Consider the following 24,148-nt stretch of genomic DNA (forward strand, 5'->3'; position numbering starts at 1 on the left):
CTGAAACAGGTCATAGAGCACAAGTTTACATTTTTTTTATAAAGGTGTGATTTTAACTTGGATTAGCTAACACCTGTTTGCTACCTTGGGTTAAAATAGCAACAAAGACACAGCAAATTGGCTTGTAACTCATGTTAGCTGCTTGAGTTAAAGGTTATATGGGAGGATGGGGTTGAATTTGGGCTGACTTAAAAGTTGAGCTGCAGTGCCTTCACTGCTATTTTAACCTTAGCTGATGCAGTAAAGCCAACCTGAGTTAAGAACTCACCTGTTTTGCAGAGTAGCCATACAATGACTTCCCAAGCTGTCAAATAAACCTGCTTAGCCCTACACTATGCTCCCTACAATAGTCACTTCGTCCTTTCCCTCAGACCAAGGTGAGTGTCTGCACTGGCTCACCAATCTACAGAACTAGCAAGCACATTACAAGCACATTTTTAAGGGAGAGATAATGCTGCATGTGAGGGTGCAAATGAACAAGGCCTTTCCCCTATCAGAAAATGGGTTACCATGCCACCTCTTACTCTACTAGGGATTGTGTGTGTGTGTGTGTGTGTGTGGTGGGAATATCTTCAGAGTTTGGGATCTGTGGGGGAAGATATGGGGTGGGGGCAGTGAAGTGAAGTGGCAGAAGTTTGAGCTTGGAGTCATAGTCCTCTTCTGAGGGAGCCTGTTTCTAGGCGGTAGGAGGGGGAGGAATTTTTATTCCTCTGCAGAGGCTGCAAAGAGGTCCCAGGAATTACTGAGCTGTGACAAGGGATGGTGTAAGAGGGGCATTCATTTAAGAGACTTTAGGCTTTGCTAATCCTGAGATTTATGAGACTCTGCCTCTTCCTAAGTAAGCATGTAGTGGAGTTGGATGGACTCTTTCTCTCCAGTGTCCAGTGCCCTCAGAAATGGGTCTCACGGGACTGCTCCAAGGCATGGGGAGGGTCTGCTCTCTCAGGCAGGCATGTGTGGGGGGGAAATAGTGAGTTGCTGCTTGGCAGCACGTGTCAGACACACTGGTTCTGTTATGGTGGGAGCCATTTAGCTGAGCCACTTCACAGAGGTGGTGAGCCCAATCTTCCATAACTGCTGTGGTTGAAGTCTAAAGAAGCTGACTCTGTGCGAGGCATTTTCTACTTTCCTCAGTGAGACACAGGAAAACACTGGGGAGATGGTACCTGAAAGGAGTAGGGTGTGGCACAAAATCTCTCTTATTCCTGACTGATGGACATTTTTGATGGACTTTGGCTTCTCTGATGGACATATTGTCCATATTGCCTTACAAAGTACAAAGTGAATCTTTAGCACCTTGTTCACACCATCAGGCATGGCTTCCTTGAAAGTATTTAATTACTCAGCAGGCCCTGAGGTCGCATCTAATAGCAATATACTTTTCTGTCATCCAGGAGATGTGATAAAGTGACTCATCTTGCTCCCTCATTTAATGGAGAATCAGGGACAACATTTTCCATCTCTGAGGCAGAAGAAATGCCTCGTAATAATTGTGAGAGACTCCTTCTGGCTGACACTCTGAAATAAGGACCAACCATGCAAGCACTTACTATCCTGAGTAGTCCCACTGACAACAGAATTCCTCTGTCTCTCAGCTCCACCTATTATCTCTTGTCTTATACTTAGGCCTGGTCTATACTAAAAAGTTAGGTTGACCCAGTTATGTTACTCAGAAGTGTGAAAAATCCACACCCCTGTGCAGCATAGTTAAGCTGACCTAACCCCCGGTGTAGAGAGTGCTAGGACCTAGCTACTGCCTCCAGGAGGTAGAGTACCTACGCCGAGGGGAGAACCCTCATGTCAGCATAGGGAATGTCTACACTGAAGTGATGCAGTTGTGCCACTGTAACATTTCAAGTGTAGATGAGCCCTTAGATTGTTTGTAAGCTCTTTGGACAGGGACCATTTTCTTGTTCTGTGTTTGTACAGTGCCTAGCACAATCGGGTCCTGCTCCATAAGTGGGGTCCTAATGTGCTACCACAATACAAATCAATAATAATTTAATGAGGAATCACCCTAGCCTTGGGCGTAGCCACCCGTGGAAACTATTCACAGTAGTAAGAATTACTGTTACTACAGGAGTAAGAAACCAGTGAGTATTTGCAGGATCAGGCCCCTAACATGCTGGTTAGAGCGAGCTCCAATGTCCCTTAGGGCTAGTCTACACTGGCAATGCAAAGCGCTGCTGCGGCAGCACTTGAATGTGGCTGGTGTAGTCACAGAGAGCTCTCCCAGCGCTCTAAAAATCTACCTCTACAAGGGGCGTAGCTCCCAGTGCAGGTAGCACGGCTCCCAGCCCTGGGGCACTGTTTACACTGGCGCGTTACAGCGCTGAAACTTGCTGCATTCAGGGGTGTGTTTTTTTTCACACTCCTGAGTGAAAAAGTTGCAGCACTGTAAAGTGCCAGTGCAGACAAGCTCTTAGATAGAAGAAGGAAAAATCACACAGGCTTTAGGACGTGAGAGCATTACATCGGCGGCCATTTCGCTGTATGTTGGCAGATTTTCACAAGTAAACATTGCCGTAGGTTGTTAGCCTGTAAGTTTACCATTGATGTGCAGAGCGAAAGGAATATGACTTGATGAGACATGATGATTTGCACATTTAGCAGTCCTCTGGTATTTCTCACTTTGATCGCCATAACCGTTCTGAGATGCTTTTCGATCACCTCAGAACACTGACTGCGCAAGCTATGCCATTCTCGAAGTAAGATTTATATCTACAAAAATAAGGACCCCAGCATAATGTTAAGAAGCAATGTTGATTAGAGTGACGATATAATGACCATTTAAAAAAGAATCCTAAACTTATTTTCCTCCTTACAGAAGATGTTGTTTGGACTCTTAGGTAATTACAGTACTTTAATTTTAACATTTTAAACTCCTTGATTTTTGTATATAAATTACCACAGCTGTCCTGCCAGGTTACTGTCCATTAGCTTGGGTAAAAAACTGACAATGCCCTTTGGGTTTAAAACACTGTGTTTTGAAGAAGAAGAAAAGGAGACAATGAAAATAGAGAGAAACTATTTTAAAGAACTGTTAAATCTTTCTGGCTTTTCAATCATGCTGGGGCATAAAGGATAAAGTAAAAAAGAGAAGCAGATATATTTGAATTCTATTAGAAACATTGGGGTTTGGAAGGAAGTCAATGGTTGTTAAATGGAAAAGGACAAAATCAATGGGGAAAACTTTTATTTTCAGACTTCCAGGATGATGATATAAAAATGAAGAATTAAAAAAATATAAATAACCATTAAAAAAGGAGACACTACATATATTTAAAAAAACATTAAGAAACTGAATTGAACATATAAAGGCAAAGAAATTCAGCATTAAGGCTTTAACTCCAAACTAGATTCAACTGAGAACCTGCTGTCTCTAAAATTTAGAATAGTTCTTGTAATAAGTAATTGTCAGTTACTGCAACCTAGTGATCACTGGGAAGATATGACTTTAAAACAGTGACCATACAGAACAGCATCCAATCACACTAAGATTGCTCTGTATTTTCTAGCTGGCATAAAGCTGCTTGAAATACACAAGAGAGGGAGTAGGCCTAGATAATTGAGTTATGCCTAGAAGACCCCTCCATCCAAGATGTTCTACACAACTCTTAAAATGTTCTGGCAGTTGAACCTAGAGGACAATTAGAATAATAGTGCACTTGCACAAAGCCAACATTTGATATTTTGGTGCCACTGGATAGCGTGGCTTATTCTAAAAATCATTGCCTTTGTTCCTATATATTTATATATACTATACATTCTTTGTCACACAATATAACAGAATGTAGAAGGAAAATCTGACTACCTGTAAATATTTTTGGTGCTTAACTCAAAGTCTGTAGAATATGGATCATGTGATAAATAAAGCCATTTTAATAGCTGACATAAAGGAATATGTTTGCATTGTTAAGTACGGTGTATTGTTAAAACTACTTTCTGTACTCAATAGCCACAACAATAGGAATTTAATTCCATCCCTGTTACTTTTCCGTGTGTATAGTTCAACTGCACAGAAAATGGCACAGACATATACAGCAAAGACAACCTTCTTCACCAAAAGAAGAGACTAATAACAAACCACTGAAAGTGAAGCACTGAGTCTTCACTTCAGAAGGATGCAAAATTATATCCCAAAGGATAGTCCTGAAAGAAAGCAAATGACATGAATGTGCACTTAAAGTCACTCTTGTCTCATAATTGAGATGCATCCATCTCTGAGTATATAGTTGGCCTCTAAACAATGTTGTGGCAGGAATTTTTAAAGGAATTATGTTTGTTTATTTCTCCAAGACAAGAGTTTCTTTAATTAATGCTGATTTTCTGCTCCCTCCTCCACTTCTCTCTCTATCAAAGCTCACAAATTTGGTCAATTATGGATCTCGTGGCACTGAAAGATATAAGGAAATGGAAAACCAGTCTGTAAGTTCATTTGAAACCAAGTAATAGAGAAAACAGAGAGCAGAAGCTGTCTTCCCTCAAAGGAATCAGTAGATGAGCTCTGAGCCAGCCTGGTCCAAGCACAATCAAGAGAGCTTTGAACTTGACTTTTCGTTTATTCCCAGTTTAGTTTAATGTATTGGCTTTTTCCTCAACCTGTCAGTTGTCATATTGATAGCCAGTGTTGAAGCTGAAAGGAAACAGAAGCCATCATTTATTTGATAATATATTATTGATTTAAATTATAGTGATGAGAGTAAGTATGAAATAAGGGAGATGACAAATCTTGAATTACAGAAAAGCAGGAAAAATTGACTACCAGTATTTTCAGAAAGAATCCCAGTTTCTATTAACAACCAGCTTGTCTGATACAGCGATCATTTAATAATCGGACAGTTTTAAAATGCACAACAGCTGGACATTAGGGAAACATAACTAAGATACTAGTTGCATCATAAGATAGGCACAGTGCTTAATGTTTTGTTAAAATGCTTAACCAATGTCCAATAATCATGATGTTTTTCTGCTACTGATCCTGGCTATTTGGAAACAGTAACTTAAGTTAATACACAGGCCTTAGTGATTGACACATCATCCAGGAACTCCATTGTCAGAGCCCCACTCCTGCTTTTTTCAAACTAGGCCTTTCTACTTTTTGTATATTTTCCCAACCCCCATAATTTAAATCCAAAACTGCGGAAAAGCTATGTTATACCAGTATGGATTTGGGTTCAAATGTTCAGAACTGTGCAGAAATATGTGCATATAGCCCATGTCTGCATGTTCATGTGCTGTAATTACAGAGAAAATATGGAAACACACACATTTGAAATCTTGAGCCATAATCACTTACATTTGAGGTATTAAAATATAAGGGAAAATATCTATACTATATCACTCTAAAATATATAGAAATAATTCTCCTTCATATAATAGCAAGTATTTTGCCTATTCAGGTTCTTGCTTTTGTTTCAAACCAAATACAAAGAGCCAAATTTTCACCTTATTTTTCATGACCAGTACGTGACTCTGAATCAGCAGTGCAACTGGGGTCAAGTTTTGAGCTATTGTACATAATTATTAGTTACTTTTAACCACGGAGGCAAAAAACGATACAGTATGAATGTTGATAACAGAGAAGAATGGGATATTTGTATCCTTTTTCACTTTTAGGAAAGAGTTTTTCAACAGGCTCATTTTATTTGCAAAGTCGAAGGCCTCATTGGAAACTTATAGCATCTTTGTCATAGTTGCTTAAAGACCATCCATGCAAAACAATGAACATGTTCAACCTGTCAGCATATGGGGAAAACCTATTACATCTCCGTATCGGGTCATCTCAGCATAACCACTTTGTAAGTGAGTTCTTGTCACAGGATATTTGCTTGCCTCTTTGTCATGACTGGTGGCACATATTTGGAGTTTGAGGTAGAAACCATCAATCCAGATCCCTATGAAATGTGAGAAGCATCTCATAATACTTTATTTTTTCAAAACTGCATGATGGTCTGGAACTGATCATTGCCAAGATGTTCTTTGATGAGATCTCACCATGATTGCGTATGAACAAAAATGCTTGGAACTAGATCTGCCGTGGGATAACCTCAGGGACTCTACAGGGTCATATTGTTAAAATGGTAAAAGATAGGCACCAAAAGTCCTACAAGGCCGATGCACATGTCATTTTCCCACCCACAAAAGCCACATACTGGCAAAAAGGCAGAAAGGAAACAAATCCACTTTCATTTGCTAGTCAAACTTGCTAAGGGTGCAAAGGATAAGGGAGTGGGCAGGGAGGTAGGGAGAAGGAATACACACCTTAAACTGCCTCACGTTCCCTTGTGCCACAAGATGGTGTTCGTTCTCAGGTGTGATGCAGTAAGCTAGTCTCTAAACAAGAGTGGAGGCACACAGGAAAGAAAGTTAGCCATGTTAAATGGGTTAGATCTGCAGATAGGGGATGTTATCCCTGGGTTTACAGGGAAATAGTGTGTGACTTAATTTTTAATATCATTGAGCCCAGAGAGGACATAATCATTGAGAGACCAAAGTGTATTATAGTTTGAGCTTCTTGATGGTAGTCCTAATCTCACAGCAACAACAGAATGTTTATGATAAATTTTAGCTGGTTCTCTCCCCCCCAACCACATCATGGGAAAAGGGCTCTAGGAGCTACTTGGCACCACAGCCCTTGAACTTCCTGACTGCAAGGATTGCTGGAGGCTAGTAACAATGCAAACAGGTGAAGAAAGGTGCATGGGAGCGTACCCCTCCATATTGTCCACAAAGCCTAGGGTGTAGTGTCATTTGGGAGCACACACAAACATCGCTCTGGCATACACTTCCATGGGCAGTGTGCATGCCTCTAGGAGCTCCTACTAGAGAGGTTCCCTCCTCTCTCCCTCTATTGCAAGCTGAATAGCCATAATTTAGCCCTTGATATCTAATTTTGGTCATGGCTTCCCCTTTATCTGCAGCCCTTTTATTTTGGGGTATTGCTAAGGTTCAAGCTTTGCAAGCAAACCTGAACTTGCCCTATAATTTTGTGTCGTCAGCTTTTGCAAGCAGGTGAAACTCAGTGGGCTAAAGTGAATTCTGCTATGAGGTTTTGGTGTTGCTTGAAAGGGATTTGCAAAGAGAACTGAACAAAAGAAAGGGTTTGCACAAACCCCAGTGAAAAGAAAGCCAAAGGTTTTGCAGAACACTGATTGCAAGGGGCTGGATCGTAACCCTACAAACCAGCAGGAGTAAAGGGCAGTGCAGGAATCAGATTGTAACTCAGAGGACCTCAGTCAGGTTCCTGGCTCCCTGTCTACACTGGTTTTGCTAATTAACCTGGTGTGTTGGGGGGTGGAGTCAAGTCTTCATCTGCTCCCTGCCCACTCTCATCCATCTGAGCAGGAGAAGGAATAGCTGACCAGCAGTGGTCGCTCTCTTCTCCATGCTTGTACTGTAGCTAGCCTGCCCAGCTGTATAAGAAGGATCAGACTCCCTCTTATTCCTCTGTGCATGCAAGAGGGCTCCCAGTTGAGCCTATGGAATTGTCTGTCTTACCTTTCTCTTGTCTTAACATATTAGGAGACTATTTGAATTTGAGGCTCAGAAATAGAAGATTGAACTATAATAATATGCCTGGTTACCTCACAACTCTATTTGCATAATAGGTTTAAAAGATAATTAAATTCTACCTGAACTAAAGGGCCTGATCCAAACCCTTTTGAAGTCAATTGGCACCTTTCCATTGGCCTCAGCAGGTTTTGCATCAGACCCACAGTGCATTTTCTGCACTTGTTCCACACACAGATCTTCTGCTGAGATCAGTAGAACGTCTGCGTGCAGAACACATGAAAAATATGAAGGGTTCATGTAATTTGCTTGGGAGAAGAAAGGAAAAATTGTTGCAATTGTTGGCTATATCAATCGTTTCTGAGAAACCATAAAATGCTTCTTTGTGGCAGTCTGAATTTTGACAAACCTAGGGGCATCTTTTCAGATTATGGATAGATACTATGATTGAAATCCAACTGTTTGCAATAAACCAGATGATATTCAAACTGTGCTTGCCCGAGTTTTAAAATACTGGACTATAAGGAACATAAAACAATCAAAATTTCAATGTTTTAGGAGTATGTTTGGTATTTTTAAAGGGCTGAAAACAGATCTAAAGGTGGCTTTACTTTCTAAATCCTATTTGTGGATTCCTTTGGAGCATGGATAAGAATTTCCAGTGACAGTGATGAGAAAATTAATATGATCAGTGAATCTTAAACTTGTGTCATTTTGAAATGGTAATTTGAGGCAAGTACAGAGCAGTGAGATTGTAATGAAAAATAATTAGATGTATTTTTTTCACCATAGAAACCAGGTTCCTCTTAAGCAGAACAATAACACACTAGATTAACATTACACACAATAACACTACGTTAAAAGAACATTTTTAAGGTAGCAAAGTCAAGCACTCAGAAGTTAGGAAATTAGCAAAGGAATGGTGAGACAAGGGAATCTTGGGTTCCGTTCAATGCTGCGGAGGGGAGTTTGTCTAGTGGGCATAGACTCCTCTGTGCATTTCCACCAAAGCTTGAATTCCTTTTGTCCCATCCCCTCCAACCTGCCTGTCTCAGCCCCGTGTATTCTGCATCCCTGGTTCCTCATCTCAGTCTCCACTCCTCAGGAGTCTCATCCAAGTGCCAGTCTCCGTGCCCAGCAAGTCCTAGTCTCACCCCTCTGGACTCCCCGGATCAATCCCTTTGCCCAGCAATTCCTAGTCCTCCCCCAAACACACACTTGCACGTTTCCCATCCCCACAGAATCTCAGTCTCAATCTGCCTCCCAAGGGTCCTCATCCAATCTTAGTGTCCCCCAGCCCAACTCAGTGTCCACTCTTTACTCACCTACTGGCTCTGGTATCTCCCCATTTCCCTCCCTAGCCACTCCCAGTCTCCACCCCAACCTAACTCCCATTCCCAGTTTCCCTTCCCTATCCCCCCCACAGCCTCAGTCTTGCCCCACCCCCTTGTCTTTTCCCCAATCTATTCCCCTTTCCTCTTTCACAGGTCCTACTCTTGCCACTCTGCATTCAAATCAGGCAGCTGCCTGGGTCCAGCATGGGGTGTCATTGAGAGTACAGGAGAGACAGTCTCCCTGCTCTCAGTTCAGGTGCCCAGCAGAGCCTGAAGGAGCCCAGAGCGGCAATTGCAGGGAACAATATGCTCCAACCCAGTGTGGACTGAATCTTTGGGGAATCTAGCTGCAAAAATCTACTTGAAAGTTAATTTGGATAAAGATATGGTGTTAATTTAAAGCTTAATCACTATTCCTGAATAGCAGTAGACAAGCCTTAAGAAGTCTTTACTGAGCACATGTGAATGGCCATTTTTCAAAGCTTATCACTTGCCCACGTTTCGGCAGATTTCCATAGGGATAGCAAAAGGCACATTCCTGACACAAAGTCTACCCCCGTCCAAATTCCAAGTCGCCGCTCCAAAGCATGCGGGCTCTAGAACAATTCAAATTTTCCCCAGAATTTTTTAATATGGGAAACAGAACTTATTTTTCACAGCTTCGTTTTTGGTAATGACTCTTCTATTTTGGCTAAAGTTTTCCAAGAATATTCAGCCTGACCCCGCGCATTAAGAAATTATAAGCAACTGCAAACAGGGTCTATGAATGGGAACTGTCAAGCAACGTTCACAATAGATGATGTCACTAGTTCTATCATTACCCACCCTCCAACTTTTTTTTAATATCACCCATACAGTAAACATTTGGAACCATATTTTCAGAGGAGTGGCCTAATCTATTTTAAGCACCTCGCTGAAGTGCCCAGATTTTCAGAGAGGGACAGCACTCCTGTTGAGAATCATGGGCCAAATTGCTGTCTAGGGAAAGCATCTGGACTGGGTCCACTCTTTATTCTGGATGTTGTATTTGAAGGCATCCATTTATATATATTTCTACAGTTGAGAAAAATCTACTAATTCAACTTTAAAACGTGCATTAAAAATGCTTTTATGAACTACAGTGGGGCATTCTGGCAGACTAATTTCTGTCTAGAAACTGGAATAGGGTGTATTAAATCCAGCTTGTAATTCCAGCCAGTTAGAAAGCTGGATCTGAAAGGTCACACAACGAGTAATGTGTCTGGGGAGCTAGAGAAGCAAACTGTTAACGCAAATCCAGCACATTCATTTCATAATAACATTTCATGACATTTTATTAGCACTCCACTTACTTCTTTAAAGGTCCCACGCACGTTCAGAAATTTATAGATAATGTAGGCAGGCACAAGGATCATTGAAGATAATGCTATTCCCCAGCCAACGCGATTTGCCCAGAGAGGGAAGGTGTAGTCGTCATAGGTCAGAGGTTTGAAGTTTATAATACTGACTATCACCACAAACTAAGGAAGAAAAAATAGAAAGAACCACAATTTTAGTCCTTTGGAAAAACTCCAAGTGGAAAACAAGCCCCATCTGTTAGATCAGGCAGGCTGCCAAGTGCAAAGGGGCTACCTAGACCTGTGCAATAGGCCCTACCTTCAGCCTATTTACAATGTGTCCCTTTTAGATGACAGTGTGGAACCACTTAGGACACTCACGAATGATGTTAATGGTCAGAAAAATCATAAAATTCCAGCCAGTCTATTTGTATCTGCCCTGTGTACTAGTGAACATCACTGGCAGATGACACGCTGCTGTGGAAGGGGGATTTCCTTCCCTACTTCTGAAGCAGACAGGGGAGGCTGACTTGTTATTCTGTAGTTTAAACTAGAGTTAGAGATGGGGAAGTTCTCAAGGCTGAAGCCATGGGTCCAGGACAGGATTATGCGCAGAGATTTTCAAAGGGTCCCTGAGGACTCCTCAAGATCCCTCTGTCCTTTTCCCCAGGGGCTCTAGTAATGCTTCATAAGGATGGAACTGTCCCAATATACTTTTCTCTGCTAGGCTGAAGAGCCTGTTATTAAATATTTGTTCCCCATGTAGATACTTACAGACTGTAATCAAGTCACCCCTTAAGCTGCTCTTTGTTAAAATAAACAGATTAAGCTCTTTTAGTCTATCACTATAAGGCAAGTTTTCTAATCATTCATGTGGCTCTTCTCTGAACCCTCTCTAATTTATCAACATTTTTCTTAAAATTGTGGGCATCAGAACTGGGCACGCTATTCCAGCAGTAGTTGCACCACTGTCAAATATAGAGGTAAAATAACCTTTCTGCTCCTACTTGAGATGCCTCTGTTTGTTCATCCAAGGACTGCATTAGCTCTTTTGGCCACAGTGTCGCATTGGGAGCTCTCAGACACCATGAGCCACCAATCTTTTTCAGATAGAATCCTGTATCCTATAAGTATGACCTACATTCTTTGTTTCTAGATGTACATTTACTCATATTAAAATGCATATTGTTTGCTTGCGCCCAGTTTACCAAGTAATCCAGGTCCCTCTGACACAGTGACCTGTCCTCTTCATTATTTACCACTTCCCCCATTTTTGTGTGTCATCTGCAAACTTTATCTGTGATGATTTATGTTTTCTTACTGGACATTGATAAAAATGTTAAACAACACTGGGTCAAATGCTAATCCCTGCGGGAACCCACTGGAAACACAGCCACTCAATAGTTTCCCATTTACAATTACATTGTGAGACCTATCAGTTAGCCAGTTTTTAATTCATTTAATGTGGGCCATGTTCAGTTTATATCATTAGAAAGGTTTCTCAAGTGTGTGTGTGTGCCTGTCCCCAGAATTGCCACTCAGTCAATGATTGACAATATTGGACTTTAATTCTGGAAGTCTTCTAGGACTATATGCATGGCTAGAGGATGCAGCATCCACTGATCCAGAAAGGTACATATTTTCATGTTTACAGAAGATATTAAAGCATATACTTTAGAGAGATTAGCAATTCTTTTTTAATTCGCTTTCCAATTATCACCTGTCTACACTGAAGGTGGGTAGTTATCTAACCCTGACCATACAGTTCATCACCAAATAATTTAGAGAACAATTGGTAACATATTTATACCAGAATAAGCTTATTTGGAAAGACAGTGACCATTACGCTGCATCCCAAATCCTACACACAGACATCTGTGAGCAATTGTGTGATTGAAAATAGAGCTGAGGTTACATCCCAAATACCCAAAATTGACATGAAGCCTGGTAGCCAGGAAAACACCATTAGAACATCTTTCATTTACTTCCCTAGAGCTAGGTTCATGCTGTAAAACTGAATCCAGAACTGGGCTTCCCATTCTCAAAAGTTGGGTTGGAGGGAGTGTGGTACGCAAGAAAGCTAGATCCAGCATTTTCATTCGAACTATTGTAGATTGGGATCTGGATCCAAAAACGTGTGCGGATTTGGTTGCAGGATCTATCCTTGAGGGCCACAATTTATACTAAGTTTATAGTTATAACTAGTGTTTAAAGGGCTACTAAATGGTTAATCAATTGTTAGAGCATTTAACAAGTCAATAGGTTGTTTATGTAACGATTTATAACCATCTCTATATACCTTCTACTGATGTGGTTATAATCATCTTCAACATACAGTCCTCATGTCTGTAACATATTTACATCATCTTTTGATCATTTATTAACCTTGTATAAAACACCTATAAATGGAACATTAGTATAAAATATGACTGACTGACTTCAGTGTATGCTTCATTGGCTCATTACTGAATGGATGCTATCAGATGCTAAGTATGCTATTAAAATGTTTTCCCTTTTAAAAATGTATTGGTGTATCCCATCATAAATATGTCTTGATAAGAATGCCTTGTGTCATTAACTGTTTGATAGCTAATTTTGAACTTTGAGACGATATCTGATCCAGATTTGATGTAGCTATTTGGCAGATCGCTATTGCTTTCAATTTTATATTGAAAGCACAAACTTTAATGCAACAGAAAATATCCTAGGTCACAATGATGTCAAAATCTCCATATATTCACCATGACCTTTTGATCTACAAATAACTTGGAGTGAATGTATAAATACCCAATATAAAACTGCAGTTTAGTTCCAACTTTAACCTTTACATAAAACTACCAAATGCTACCTTCACATTTCAGGGAGAAAAAAAATTCTCAAATGTAATGAAACATCTGTTTATTTTCCTTAATACATGTCAGAAGGCTCACAAGCTATATTTAATGTGTCTCTTTCCTCTCTATGTCACACAGCTAACCATTTGGAGTAATTGCACCCTACATATTCTAATGCGTTAGTCCACATTTGTGATCTTCATACCCTCCAACTAAAAAATACACTAATAACTGAATTATGTTCTTTAGTACATATATAACAAATAGTTGTAAAATTTTATATGTAGTCACATTCTTGTGCATATTGTTGATTTTACTATTCAAAAACAAGCACATACATAAATGGTAATGCCTCAAGAAGTTATGTGCTTAGTTGACACATATTTGTTTAATGATGGCTGAGTGAAATTTAGCACAGAATAACACCCCCCCCCCAATATTTTGATTTGCCTAAAACATTAGGTATAAACATCACCACTCCATATCGAGTTATTTATCTTACATTTTGGGGCTGGACCTGAATTGGCAGCATGTTATTTGTGTTGAGATTAAGTTGATTGGAAGACAGCATTTGTACATTTTGCTCTGAATGTTACAAACATGATAGTTTCAGTGGTATAATCATTAAATAGTTTCACTTTGTACTGTGTGTATTACACTTCTGAACTCCATCAATGAAGTATCAATAGGAAACATACTGGATACTGCTTTTACCAGTTATGTTTCACATTTTTGCGCCAAGCATTTGCTTATCAAAAGCTAAACTCAATTACAGTCAATGGCGTTACTCATCAAAAGATAAACACCAAAGCCCCAATAGCTACGAGAAAAACATTTCTCCCCTTGGCCAAGTTATTGCAAAATTGTACTTCAGGGGCTTTACATCTTCCACTGAAGCATCTGATATTGACTGTTGTTAGAAAGAGAATATTGGACTAGATGCTAGATTTGGTTTGACCTAATTCCTATGTTTCGTTCCTTACGCGGGGCAACCTGCAGTTCTGTATAACTCTGGCAACAGCTGGAATCATGTACCTATTACCATATAAGTTTCTTTGTGGGGAGGAAAGGGTTGTTCTTTTGCTTATTTTTAAGCCAGTTTGTTTGACATCTGCTGGGCATCATTGAAGTCATAATGAGACACATTTATCCTTGAAGTGGAAGCACAGAATCACAACCAGTGATGGGCAGAGGATCCGGAATACACAAAGGTAGATCGGATTCAGTTTCCACCTATAATCCTATAATTCCTTCCAGACAGTACCTGCAGCATTTTCTTTAATATCCAGTAACTGGGTATAGTTAGCTTTGGCTTTTTAGTTATTTTTGTTTTTTTGTTTTGTTTGGTAACATCTCTGACTTCTTTGTTAACATTAGTTTCAATCACAATTTCACCTTTAAGTGAAAGATATTGTGGTTAAAAATCAGGGAATGGGAGTCAGGAGATTTTGGTTCTCTTCCCAGCTTTATTGCAGACATTCTCTGAGATCCAGAGGATGTGATATAAACACTCGCTGCCTCCATCTCTCTATCTGGATAACAAAGATAATATGTACTTGTGTCAAGGGTGTTGTGGGAGCCTTATTTAGTTTTGTGTAAAAAACATTGAGATCCTTGGATGGAAAGTGATGCATAATATGTACAAAGTATTATTGCAGCTAATGGTTTTGATCAAAATTGGGCAAAATTGGTGACATTTCTTCCAGGAAGTTTCTCTCTCTGGTTTTAACTAGTCATTTTGTGTAGCGTTTAAGTCCTCAGAATTAAACTTCCCTGAAACCGCAAATGCCCAAAACATAATACAGATCAGTTCGCAGATAATACTAACAAATTTGAAGTTATCATTTTATACGTTCAAAATTGTGTACAAAAATACTAGGACAACTACCACCTTGGGCTTATGGAGAGGAGATAGGGAGGGAAGAAGCCTCCACAGATACTCTCACTCTCATATCAGACATGCTTCCAGAGGCACAACTGGTCAAAAGGAGGTGGAAATGTACCATGGTGTGATGAAGGCAGACCAGGTGCGGCTCATGCCAAGGCCCCAGACCTTACTGAACCCTTACAAATGCATAGCTGGAAACCAGCCTAGCTTACCTGTGTGTTAGCATTATCAGAATAGATATTAGATGTTAAGCTGATAAGAATGTGTTTAGTGTTAGACTTTATATAATGCTTGTAGGACGCTGCATTATTGATCTCACTTATAACCTCTATAGCCCGTGGTATAAAGTTATATTGAGTGTTTGCATTGTAAATCTCTATAATCGTGTAACTCACTGAACAGGAAAAGAAGCATTAATTAAGGGAAATATGAAAATGAGTCAAAATGGCTTCTGCTATCCTGGCTGACAACACTGGGGATAACAGCGAGTAACAGGGCCAGCCTTAGGGTCCAGTAATCAGGGCAGTTGCTCTGGACACCTGGTTCTGGGGATGCCAAATTTAACATCCAGGGTGTGTGTCTGCATCAAAATTGGGTGGGCAGAGAATTTGTTTTGTTCTGCTCAGCTGTTTGGGCAGCACTGAAAATCTATACTGCCCTGGGCAACAAAACATGTAGCGTAGGCCCTGACGAGTAATGTTACGAATCCACTTAATATCTTGCTTTTAGTATGAATAAGCTGGTAGGAAGCATCCTCAGAGTGTTCTTTCCAGGACAAAATAAATAAATAAATCGCCTCTTACCAATAAAAAAGCAGGGCTAACAAATTTCCAACACAGTCGCCAGTAGAGGCCCGGTTTGAAGCCCATCATTTGCTGGATATCTTCACTGAATCTGTCCACACCTGCAAGTTAAACACAAACAGAAGAGACACAGACTTCAAGTTGGCAAAAATGATTAGACGATGGCAAAAAAACAAACATATTTGTTATTTGTAGTCTCAGAAAAAATGTGAGTTACTTCCAAAGCAGAAATAATGTAAGGATGAAATCCTGACCCGTTTTAGCTAACAGGAATTTTGCAATTGAGTTCAAAGAGGCCAGGGTTTCTCCCTAATTGTCTATTCACATGATACTCAAATTGTAAATCACATGACTACTGAGAAAGACATAACAAATTTATTTGGGCATAAGCTTTCGTGGGCTAAAACCCACTTCATCAGATGCATGCAGTGGAAAATACAGTAGGAAGATATATATATGTTGAACTTCATTTGTGTATATATATATATACACACAGAGAACATGAAAAAATGGGGGTTGCCATACCAGCTGTAATGAGACTAATCAATTAAGGTGGGCTATTATCAGCAGGAGAAAAAAAACTTTTGTAGTGATAATCAGGATGGCCCATTGCAAACAGTTGATAAGAAGATGTGAGTAACAGTAGGGGGAAATTAGCATGGGGAAATAGTTTTTAGTTTGTGTAATGACCCATCCACTCCCAGTCTTTATTCAAGCCTAATTTAATGGTGTCCAGTTTGCAAATTAATTCCAGTTCTGCAGTTTCTCGTTGGAGTCTGTTCTTGAAGTTTTTTTGTTGAAGAATTGTGACTTTTAGGTCTGTAACTGAGTGTCCAGGGAGGCTGAAGTGTTCTCTGACTGGTTTTTGAATATTATAATTGTTAGAGTTAGTATGGCAATCCCCATTTTTTCCCCATGTTCTCTGTATATATATATCTTCCTACTGTATTTTTCACTGCATGCATCTGATGAAGTGGGTTTTAGCCCACAAAAGCTTATGCCCAGATAAATGTGTTAGTCTCTAAGGTGCCACAAGTACTCCTCGTTCTTTTTGCTGATACAGACTAACACGGCTACCACTCTGAAACCCGAGAAAGACATGTTGAACTTCATTTTCAGTTAAGCCACAACTCATTTCAAACATCGAAGCAGCAAAATGAATACAGATTTTTTTTATTATGGCTGTGGGCTATTCTTTGTAGTCAAATTACACTACTCATTCATACTCGTAAACAAAAACCCACAAACAAATAAGGCGCTGATTGTAAAGTAAATCCACATATTTGTAAGTCTTCAGAGGAGCTACAAGTTCCACTTTTTTCAGCGCAGTGTGAAGAAATACCCATTGTCTTTGTAATGCATGCCATTTCATCTTTCAGCAATCTTTGCTAGAGTCTGCCTAGGTGCTTATCTTTCAGTTTAGATGTGAGCCATAACGTAGGAATATAAGCCACCATACTGGGTCACACCATGGTCCATCTTGCCCAATATCCTGTTTCCATGCTAGAGGTTCAGGGGGATTGTACAGACCAGGGCAATTATGGAGTGATCCACTCCTGTCTTCCACTCCCAGCTTCTGATAGTCAGAGGTTTAGGGTAGAGACCTACGCAGGACTAGTGTAGAACCCTGCAGTGAGACTGGGATCCCGTGGGTTCCACAGGACCCACTGCCATAATAGCAGCTGCAAGTGGGAGCAGGATTAAAGAATAGTCCTGTGCAGGGCTCTAATTTAGGGTTTCCCCGAGCATGGTGGTGTTTCCTTCACCAACTTAGCTAATAGCCATTGCTGGACCTATCACCTACAAATTTATCCAGTTCTTTTTTTGAAACCAGTTATACTTTTGGCCATCACAACATTTCATGGCAATCTCTTTCACAGCTGAGTTGTGCATTATGTGAAAAAGTTCTTTCTCTTGTTTGTGTTAAACCTGCTGCCTATTAATTTCATCAGGTGACCCCTGGTTGTTGTATTATGAGAAGGGGTAAAAACACTTCTCTATTCACTTTTTCCACACCATTCATGATTTTATAGACCTCTATCATATCCTCCCTTGGTCATCTCTTTTCTAAGCTGCCCAGCTGTAAGCTTTTTAGTGTCTCTTCCTATGGAAGCCTTTCCATACCCTTGATAATCTTTGTTGCCCTTCTCTGAACCTTTTCCAGTTCCACTATAATTTTTTTAGATGGGGCAACCAGAACTGTCCACCAATATTCAAGTGGGGACACATCATAGAGTTATATAGTGGCATTATGATATTTTCTGTCTTATTTTCTATCCATTTCCTCCTAGCTCCTAATATACGGTTGGCCTTTTTGAGTGCTGCTGCGCATTGAGCTGATGTTTTCAGAGAACTATCCACGGCGATGCCAAGATCTCTTTCCTGGGTGATAACAGCTAATTTAGAATCCATCACTGTATGTGTATAGTTAGGATTATTTTTTTCCACTGTGCATTAATTTGTGCATATCAGTGTTGAATTTCATCTTCCCTTTTGTTGCCCAATCACCCAGTTTTGTGAGATCCCTGTGTAATTCTTTGCTGTCTGCTTTGGACTTAAATAGCTTGAATAATTTTGTAGCATCTGCAAACTTCACTGTTCACCCCCTTTTCCAGGTCATTAATGAGCATAACAACATAACAGTAAGGCTACAATGCCCTGGTTTAGATTTCCCAAAGCATTGCTGGAAACTACTCAATAATACCAAATATTTTTTCTAAAAACTACTATCTCTGTACACATTGTCAATATCTCCTAATTTAATACTGCTGACACAGAAGATACATTAGAAAATAAATGACATGTTCACATGTGTAAAAAAGTAAAAAGCAGCAATTATAGGAAACTGTTGGGAGTTTTGATTTTTGAAATCATTGGGCAGCTGGGGGCAAAGGGTTTGCTTGATGAGACTGCTAGATCAGACTCTAAATAATTATAATCAAACTTGCTATGTTAAATGAATGACATAGAACATGTGTTTATAAACATGGTAGACTCACCTTGATCACTTGATTAGCATTTATAAATTTGTATTAGCAGTTATAAATACATGAGCCTATTACTTTCATTGTGAGTCAAACCTTATATAACCAAACACCACTTAAAAACTGTAGCTGAAAGTTCGCTACATCCAATGGTTGTTACTGTGCTCTGTGGAAAGAGGGATGCATGAAAATGAGAAGCAGAACAGACTTATATGCAACTGACATTGACTAGAGAGGAGGGAAGAGTAGCAGACAGACTTTCTCAAATTAACCAAACTATCATTGAAGCACTTAGGTGTTCATCTAAACCATCAGATAGATGAGGTTCTCAATACCGTATTCGTTTCTTCTTCTTTGTGTGTGTGTGTGTGTGTGTGTGTGTGCGCGTGCATAGTACGTGTCAGAGGTGTCATGTTTACAGCACTAAAAGCTAGAATCCTATCTGTGACCAGACACAATATACACAGTGGCAGTACAAGTTTCTTCCCACTGTCCTATCAGTGAACTGGTGGAAGCCCCATGTCTATCCACCTAAGGTCTTTCTAAGGCACCTATGAAAAAGTGTTATTTGAGCTTCCATTGTGACTCAGTCTCTGGAATCTCTGTTGAAATAGCATCATGGTTGTTAATTAGTGCCAATGTGAACCTGTTGTGAGAGGAGAATCAGGCCTTTAAAGGCCATATCTCACCAGGAACATAAAGCCAAGGATGAAATGTGATGATTTTCATGTATTTCATTTTAGGTAATGCACCTAAATTCTCGTGTATATATATTTGATATATAGACATAAGCAGCAGTGGAAGCCATAAAAATAAAAATTTCTGGAGCCACCTAACCTATCTAGGCAAGCACCCATCGTTTATCTCACTTACACCATCCTCAACTTGTCCCTTTCTCCGAAGCCTGGGAAAATAAACATTTTTGTAGCATGTTCTTTAAGTGAAGGGTGTCAGGCTCCATGGGACCAAGGATGGACATTTGTTCCAGAGATGAGACCCTCTCGTAGGAAACATCCTTCCTCCAGCCACTGCTCATTTAAACTAGAGGTCTGTTAGTGTGAGTACCTACGCACATATCATATTCTGTGGCAATGCATGAGGAAAGGGATGTGGTTTTTTTTTTCAAGTAGGCAGGACTTAAACCCTAAAGAGCTCCATAGGGCTTCTAAACCAACACCATGAATTTCACCGCTGAACAAGTTGGGAGCCAGTGTGTAGGCATGAGGTCCTTCCTGTGAGAGTCTGCAGTAGGCTACCCAAGTCTGCACTAGCTGAAGGTTCTGAGAGTCTACAGGGGTCAAATGTATTGCAACTAGTCTCAAACTGATAAAGACATGTCTAATTGTAGAAAGCACAGTATGTGGACGAAAAAATTATAAAAATCATGCTAACTCATATTCCTTAGACCTTTCTTGAACTTCATTCCTGACTGGAACTACTTACTTTCCGCCCATAATATTTTATTAGAACATAAATTTATGTATTAACTGGCAGCTTAAATTTGTTATGCAAAATAATTGTTAAATGTCTACCTTCCATATGATTAGAATGGAAATTACTCCCCCTAAGCCCCGGCTTTGTATCTGTTGTTGAAATCCTTGAATTGAATTTCTCCTGGTAGCATTTCCCAATAGGAGATATCACTTTGCAAAAGTTTAATCTGTGCCAAGACTATTTTCCCACATGAGTTTATAATTACATGACCACTACTGCGGGATAGCTTGGAAAAAATTTCCTGGTCAGAACCACCATAAAAAAACAAACACATAAATAAAAAAGATTCCTTGCTTATAAGCCTAGAGACAACACAAATAAAGTAATTAGAGAAATCTCCAAGAGAAAAAAGGGCTCTTGGCTCAGGGCTCAATATTTCTCTTTGACCAGTGTCACACGCTCATGTAGATATACTGAACCTCCAAGTATTAATATACTGGAGAAGTACTGTATGTTGCAGCTTGCAGGTTTGTTTTCATCCCCAAACTAATGGGCAAAGAGCCATAAGTTTGAAGGCTTTTCTCATAGGAACTTGTTTACAAGGGTTGAAAGGTGTTACCACAGAACTAATGTCTATTCTTAGGGAACAATTCAAATGGAACCAGTTGACTTGCATAACTTTGCTTCAGTACCCACATTTAACTCATTCTTTCCTCCCAGAATGGTTAGATTAGCATAGCATTTTGTGTCTCAAGTCTTTTTGATCATGGTATATATGACTATGCAACTCTGAAAATAAAGGAACTTTGTTCCCCCCCATCACTGTCAATATGAAGAACATACCAAATCCATGATATTCTTAACCTACAATTCTTAACCTATAGAAGGACTTTTTTTCTAAGATATGTTTTCTGTGTATAGGATTCAGCCCACCTGTTTGCACTGTTTCTCATATTTTATTAAACTTGTTTAACTCTGATATGCTGGCTTTAAAATTTTGTAGGAGCTGATTCTCATTTACATCAGTGTCTCTTTACATTGTCAGAAGAGCGATCGAGAATCAGGCTCAGAGTCCATTAGACAATACTGCTGCTTAGTGCTTTAGAAATGTGCAATTTAAGGCCCCAGTTCAGCAAAATACTTGAGCATGTGCTTAACTTTAAGCTCAGGAGTAATCCATTCCTTTTCAGCAAAACACTCTAGCCACTTTAGTGCAGTTACAATACATACTTCTTTGTTCTTTTATTTCTGTTCGTACTCTGACAGTCTCAAACTAACTCTGCAAACCTGTGCTGACTATCCGCTCTGTAAAGTTTGCTTTTATTTTTAACATTTTAAATGGTCATATATAAAATCTTCTCACCCATTTTAATCATGTGACTTTAACATTTGACATTCCTAATTCTGCCCAATTCAGTTAGGTAAAGTATTCTTCCCAGCTTCCTATCCTAAATTCTTTGAATCTTGATTTGTACTGTTGATCAGTGGCTGCATGCCACCAAAACAGCTGTATGTTACTATGGGTGATGTATACACCCTCAACAACCTTTCGCAACCCTGACAACAAATCATGTAGGTTCTATAAATATAAAGTAGTAAAGCTTATGAAGTGCTTCTGAAATCTTTGGAAGTAAAAAGAGTCATATACTTTCAGTGTAAGAGGTGATGATACATGCTGCAGTTAGTTGCCTTGTCTTTTAGGATCAAAGTCTGCTCTCTCTGGCATCAGTGACAAAACTCCCACTAACTAGCTGGAGATTGGGATAGACAGTGTAAACCATGGCCTACACATGTCATTTATCAGAAAAACGTTATTACCCAATAGTGCTGGAAGAACCAGGGTATGGTTTGGATTGTGTGTAAAACTGAGTTCTGAGAACTACTTATTCATTTAATTGGATTTTATTTTTTTTGGAAGGAAATTTAATATCTATTTAATTTAAATTAATTTAGTTATTTAACTGTATCAAATTGTTAGCCTGTGGCAGGCCACCAAAGGGGGAGAATACACCACACCCAATATTCATACAAGAGTAAAAGTGCCTTCTGAAGCAGTACCGAGCCACGCTAGGACATGCAGATGGCTTAGGTACTCAGTGATATGTTCTGTTCACACTTGGCACAGGCAACTCAACAGCTAGTGACAATAATAGCAGGACAAATGAAAAAGCAGCACTGCAATTGTGTAGGGAGAAAACATATCTTAGACTGTCACAACTGGGCATCTTTCTGGATGCTATGTAATTTGGCACCAGGGGAGACAGTGAAAATGGAGGTGGAATTGAAGAACAAGGGGCACAAGCCAGGACAGTTAGGATATGGGATAGGTATAGCTATGTTTGCAGTGGCATGTGAATATAAATACAGCAGAAGCATTATGGACCCCATCTAAATCCTCCTGAAGCCAAGGAAGTCTTTACAGGGACTCGGCCTTATAAAACCATGGGTTGAAAGGGGCACCCTCCCACTAAACACCCTTCTTTCTCCTTTGTTTCTCTTGTCTGTTTCTCTTTGCCAGCTTCTCCCCATATTCCTGTTCTTGCTCAAAACTTGAACCGAACACCCACAGTATTTTTTGGACACAGAAAATTTTGGTTCTCAATTTTAAAAATTACATTTCAGTTTTGTACATGACCTCCTTGTTTCCAGGGACAAGACTGGAGCCAAAGTGAGAGTGCTGCAGAAAGCCACACGAAATGGAGAAAGGTGCTACTGGCATGGTACTTTTGGTCTAGCAAGCGGAAAGTTCAGGGAATCTAATGGGAGTGCCTGTACTTGTGAGATTATCACCCCGTCTTGCAGATCCAAGATGGTCAGAAGCATTTGAACTTTTGGCTGCTTGTCTGAACAGACTCCCTGAACTGCTTTGAGTTTCACATTTCCCTAATCATAATACGGAGACAGGGTGAAAATCACCCCAAACAAAGCACACTGTCATGACAGACTCTCTGCAACGGGATGAATTGCACCCTTAGGGCTTGGCTACACTTGAGAGTTGCAGCGCTGGTGGAGGCTTTCCAGCACTGCAACTTAGTAACTGTCCACACCTGCAAAGCACATCCAGCGCTGCAACTCCCTGGCTGCAGCGCTGGCTGTACACCTGGTCTGCTTGGGGTATAACGAGTGCAGCGCTGGTGATGCAGCGCTGCTCGTCAGGTGTGGCCACACACCAGCGCTGTTATTGGCCTTCAGGGTATTAGGAGATATCCCAGAATGCTTTTAACTAAATTACTCTCTTTGTTTTGTTGTGAACTCGGGCTCCGGGAGCTGCTTATCTAAAAAACAAACACAGCTCCTGTTTGCTGTGATCAATCTGTAACTGACTGTGAACAATCAAATGAGATAAACCCACTACCTTGCTGTGAATGAGGCAGGCAGGGGGATGAGTGTTTGCTTGAGGAGAAAAACAGCAGGGGCAGGGGGGAGAAAGGGAGTCCGTTGGAGCAGCTGCTTATCTGGTCTGCGGGCTGTTTGCAGTTAAGAGTAAGGGGTCGGGAAAATTTTCTGATTTTGCAAGGCAGGGAGCTGATACACAGTGTCGGCTCCAAAAATCCACTCTATCTCTCTCCCCCGGTCCCTGTCACACTCCACACCACCCCCCTCTTTTGAAAAGCATGTTGCTGCCACTTGAACGCTGGGATAGCTGCCCATAATGCATCACTCCCAACAGCGCTGCAAATGTGGCCACACTGCAGCGCTGGTAGCTGTGAGTGTGGCCACACACCAGCGCTTTCCCTACACAGCTGTATGACCAGTGCTGTAACTCCCAGCGCTGCAACTCTCAAGTGTAGCCATACCCTTAGAGTAAAATTCTGGTGCTTTAAAGTTCACAGAAAGCATCACAAATACAATCAAATTGAATTCAAAAGAGTATGTGCAGACTCTCTCTTCCACTAGCCCCCCAGTTCAAGCATGAAGTATGTGACCAAGATACTTTGGTTAAAAATCCTTCAGAAATAATATTAAAAATACCTCCAAGCTTACCCCGGTCTTAGAGAACTTCCCTTTGCAAAGCAAAGAACAACACAGAATTCCATTTCTAC

General features: G+C 40.2%; 1 protein-coding gene and 1 long non-coding RNA gene across 3 annotated transcripts in view; one reads left to right on the forward strand and one right to left on the reverse strand.

Annotated features, from left to right (window-relative positions):
• LOC120384507 overlaps positions 1-24,148 on the forward strand; it is a 146,148-nt gene that overhangs the window by 86,304 nt on the left and 35,696 nt on the right. The window lies entirely within an intron of this gene.
• SLC6A2 (solute carrier family 6 member 2) overlaps positions 3,209-24,148 on the reverse strand; it is a 103,739-nt gene continuing 82,799 nt past the window's right edge. For both annotated transcript variants that reach the window (XM_039503335.1, XM_039503336.1), the window contains exons 12-15: positions 15,688-15,788; positions 10,178-10,345; positions 6,265-6,336; positions 3,209-4,636 (exon numbers count right to left, since the gene is read on the reverse strand). In XM_039503335.1, coding sequence (XP_039359269.1) covers positions 4,613-4,636; positions 6,265-6,336; positions 10,178-10,345; positions 15,688-15,788 — 365 coding nt within the window. In that variant the 3' untranslated portion in view covers positions 3,209-4,612. The remainder of the gene's footprint in view (positions 4,637-6,264; positions 6,337-10,177; positions 10,346-15,687; positions 15,789-24,148) is intronic.

The sequence above is a fragment of the Mauremys reevesii genome, linkage group 16 (genome assembly GCF_016161935.1).
Source record: "Mauremys reevesii isolate NIE-2019 linkage group 16, ASM1616193v1, whole genome shotgun sequence".
In the NCBI taxonomy this organism is placed as follows: Eukaryota; Metazoa; Chordata; order Testudines; family Geoemydidae; genus Mauremys; species Mauremys reevesii.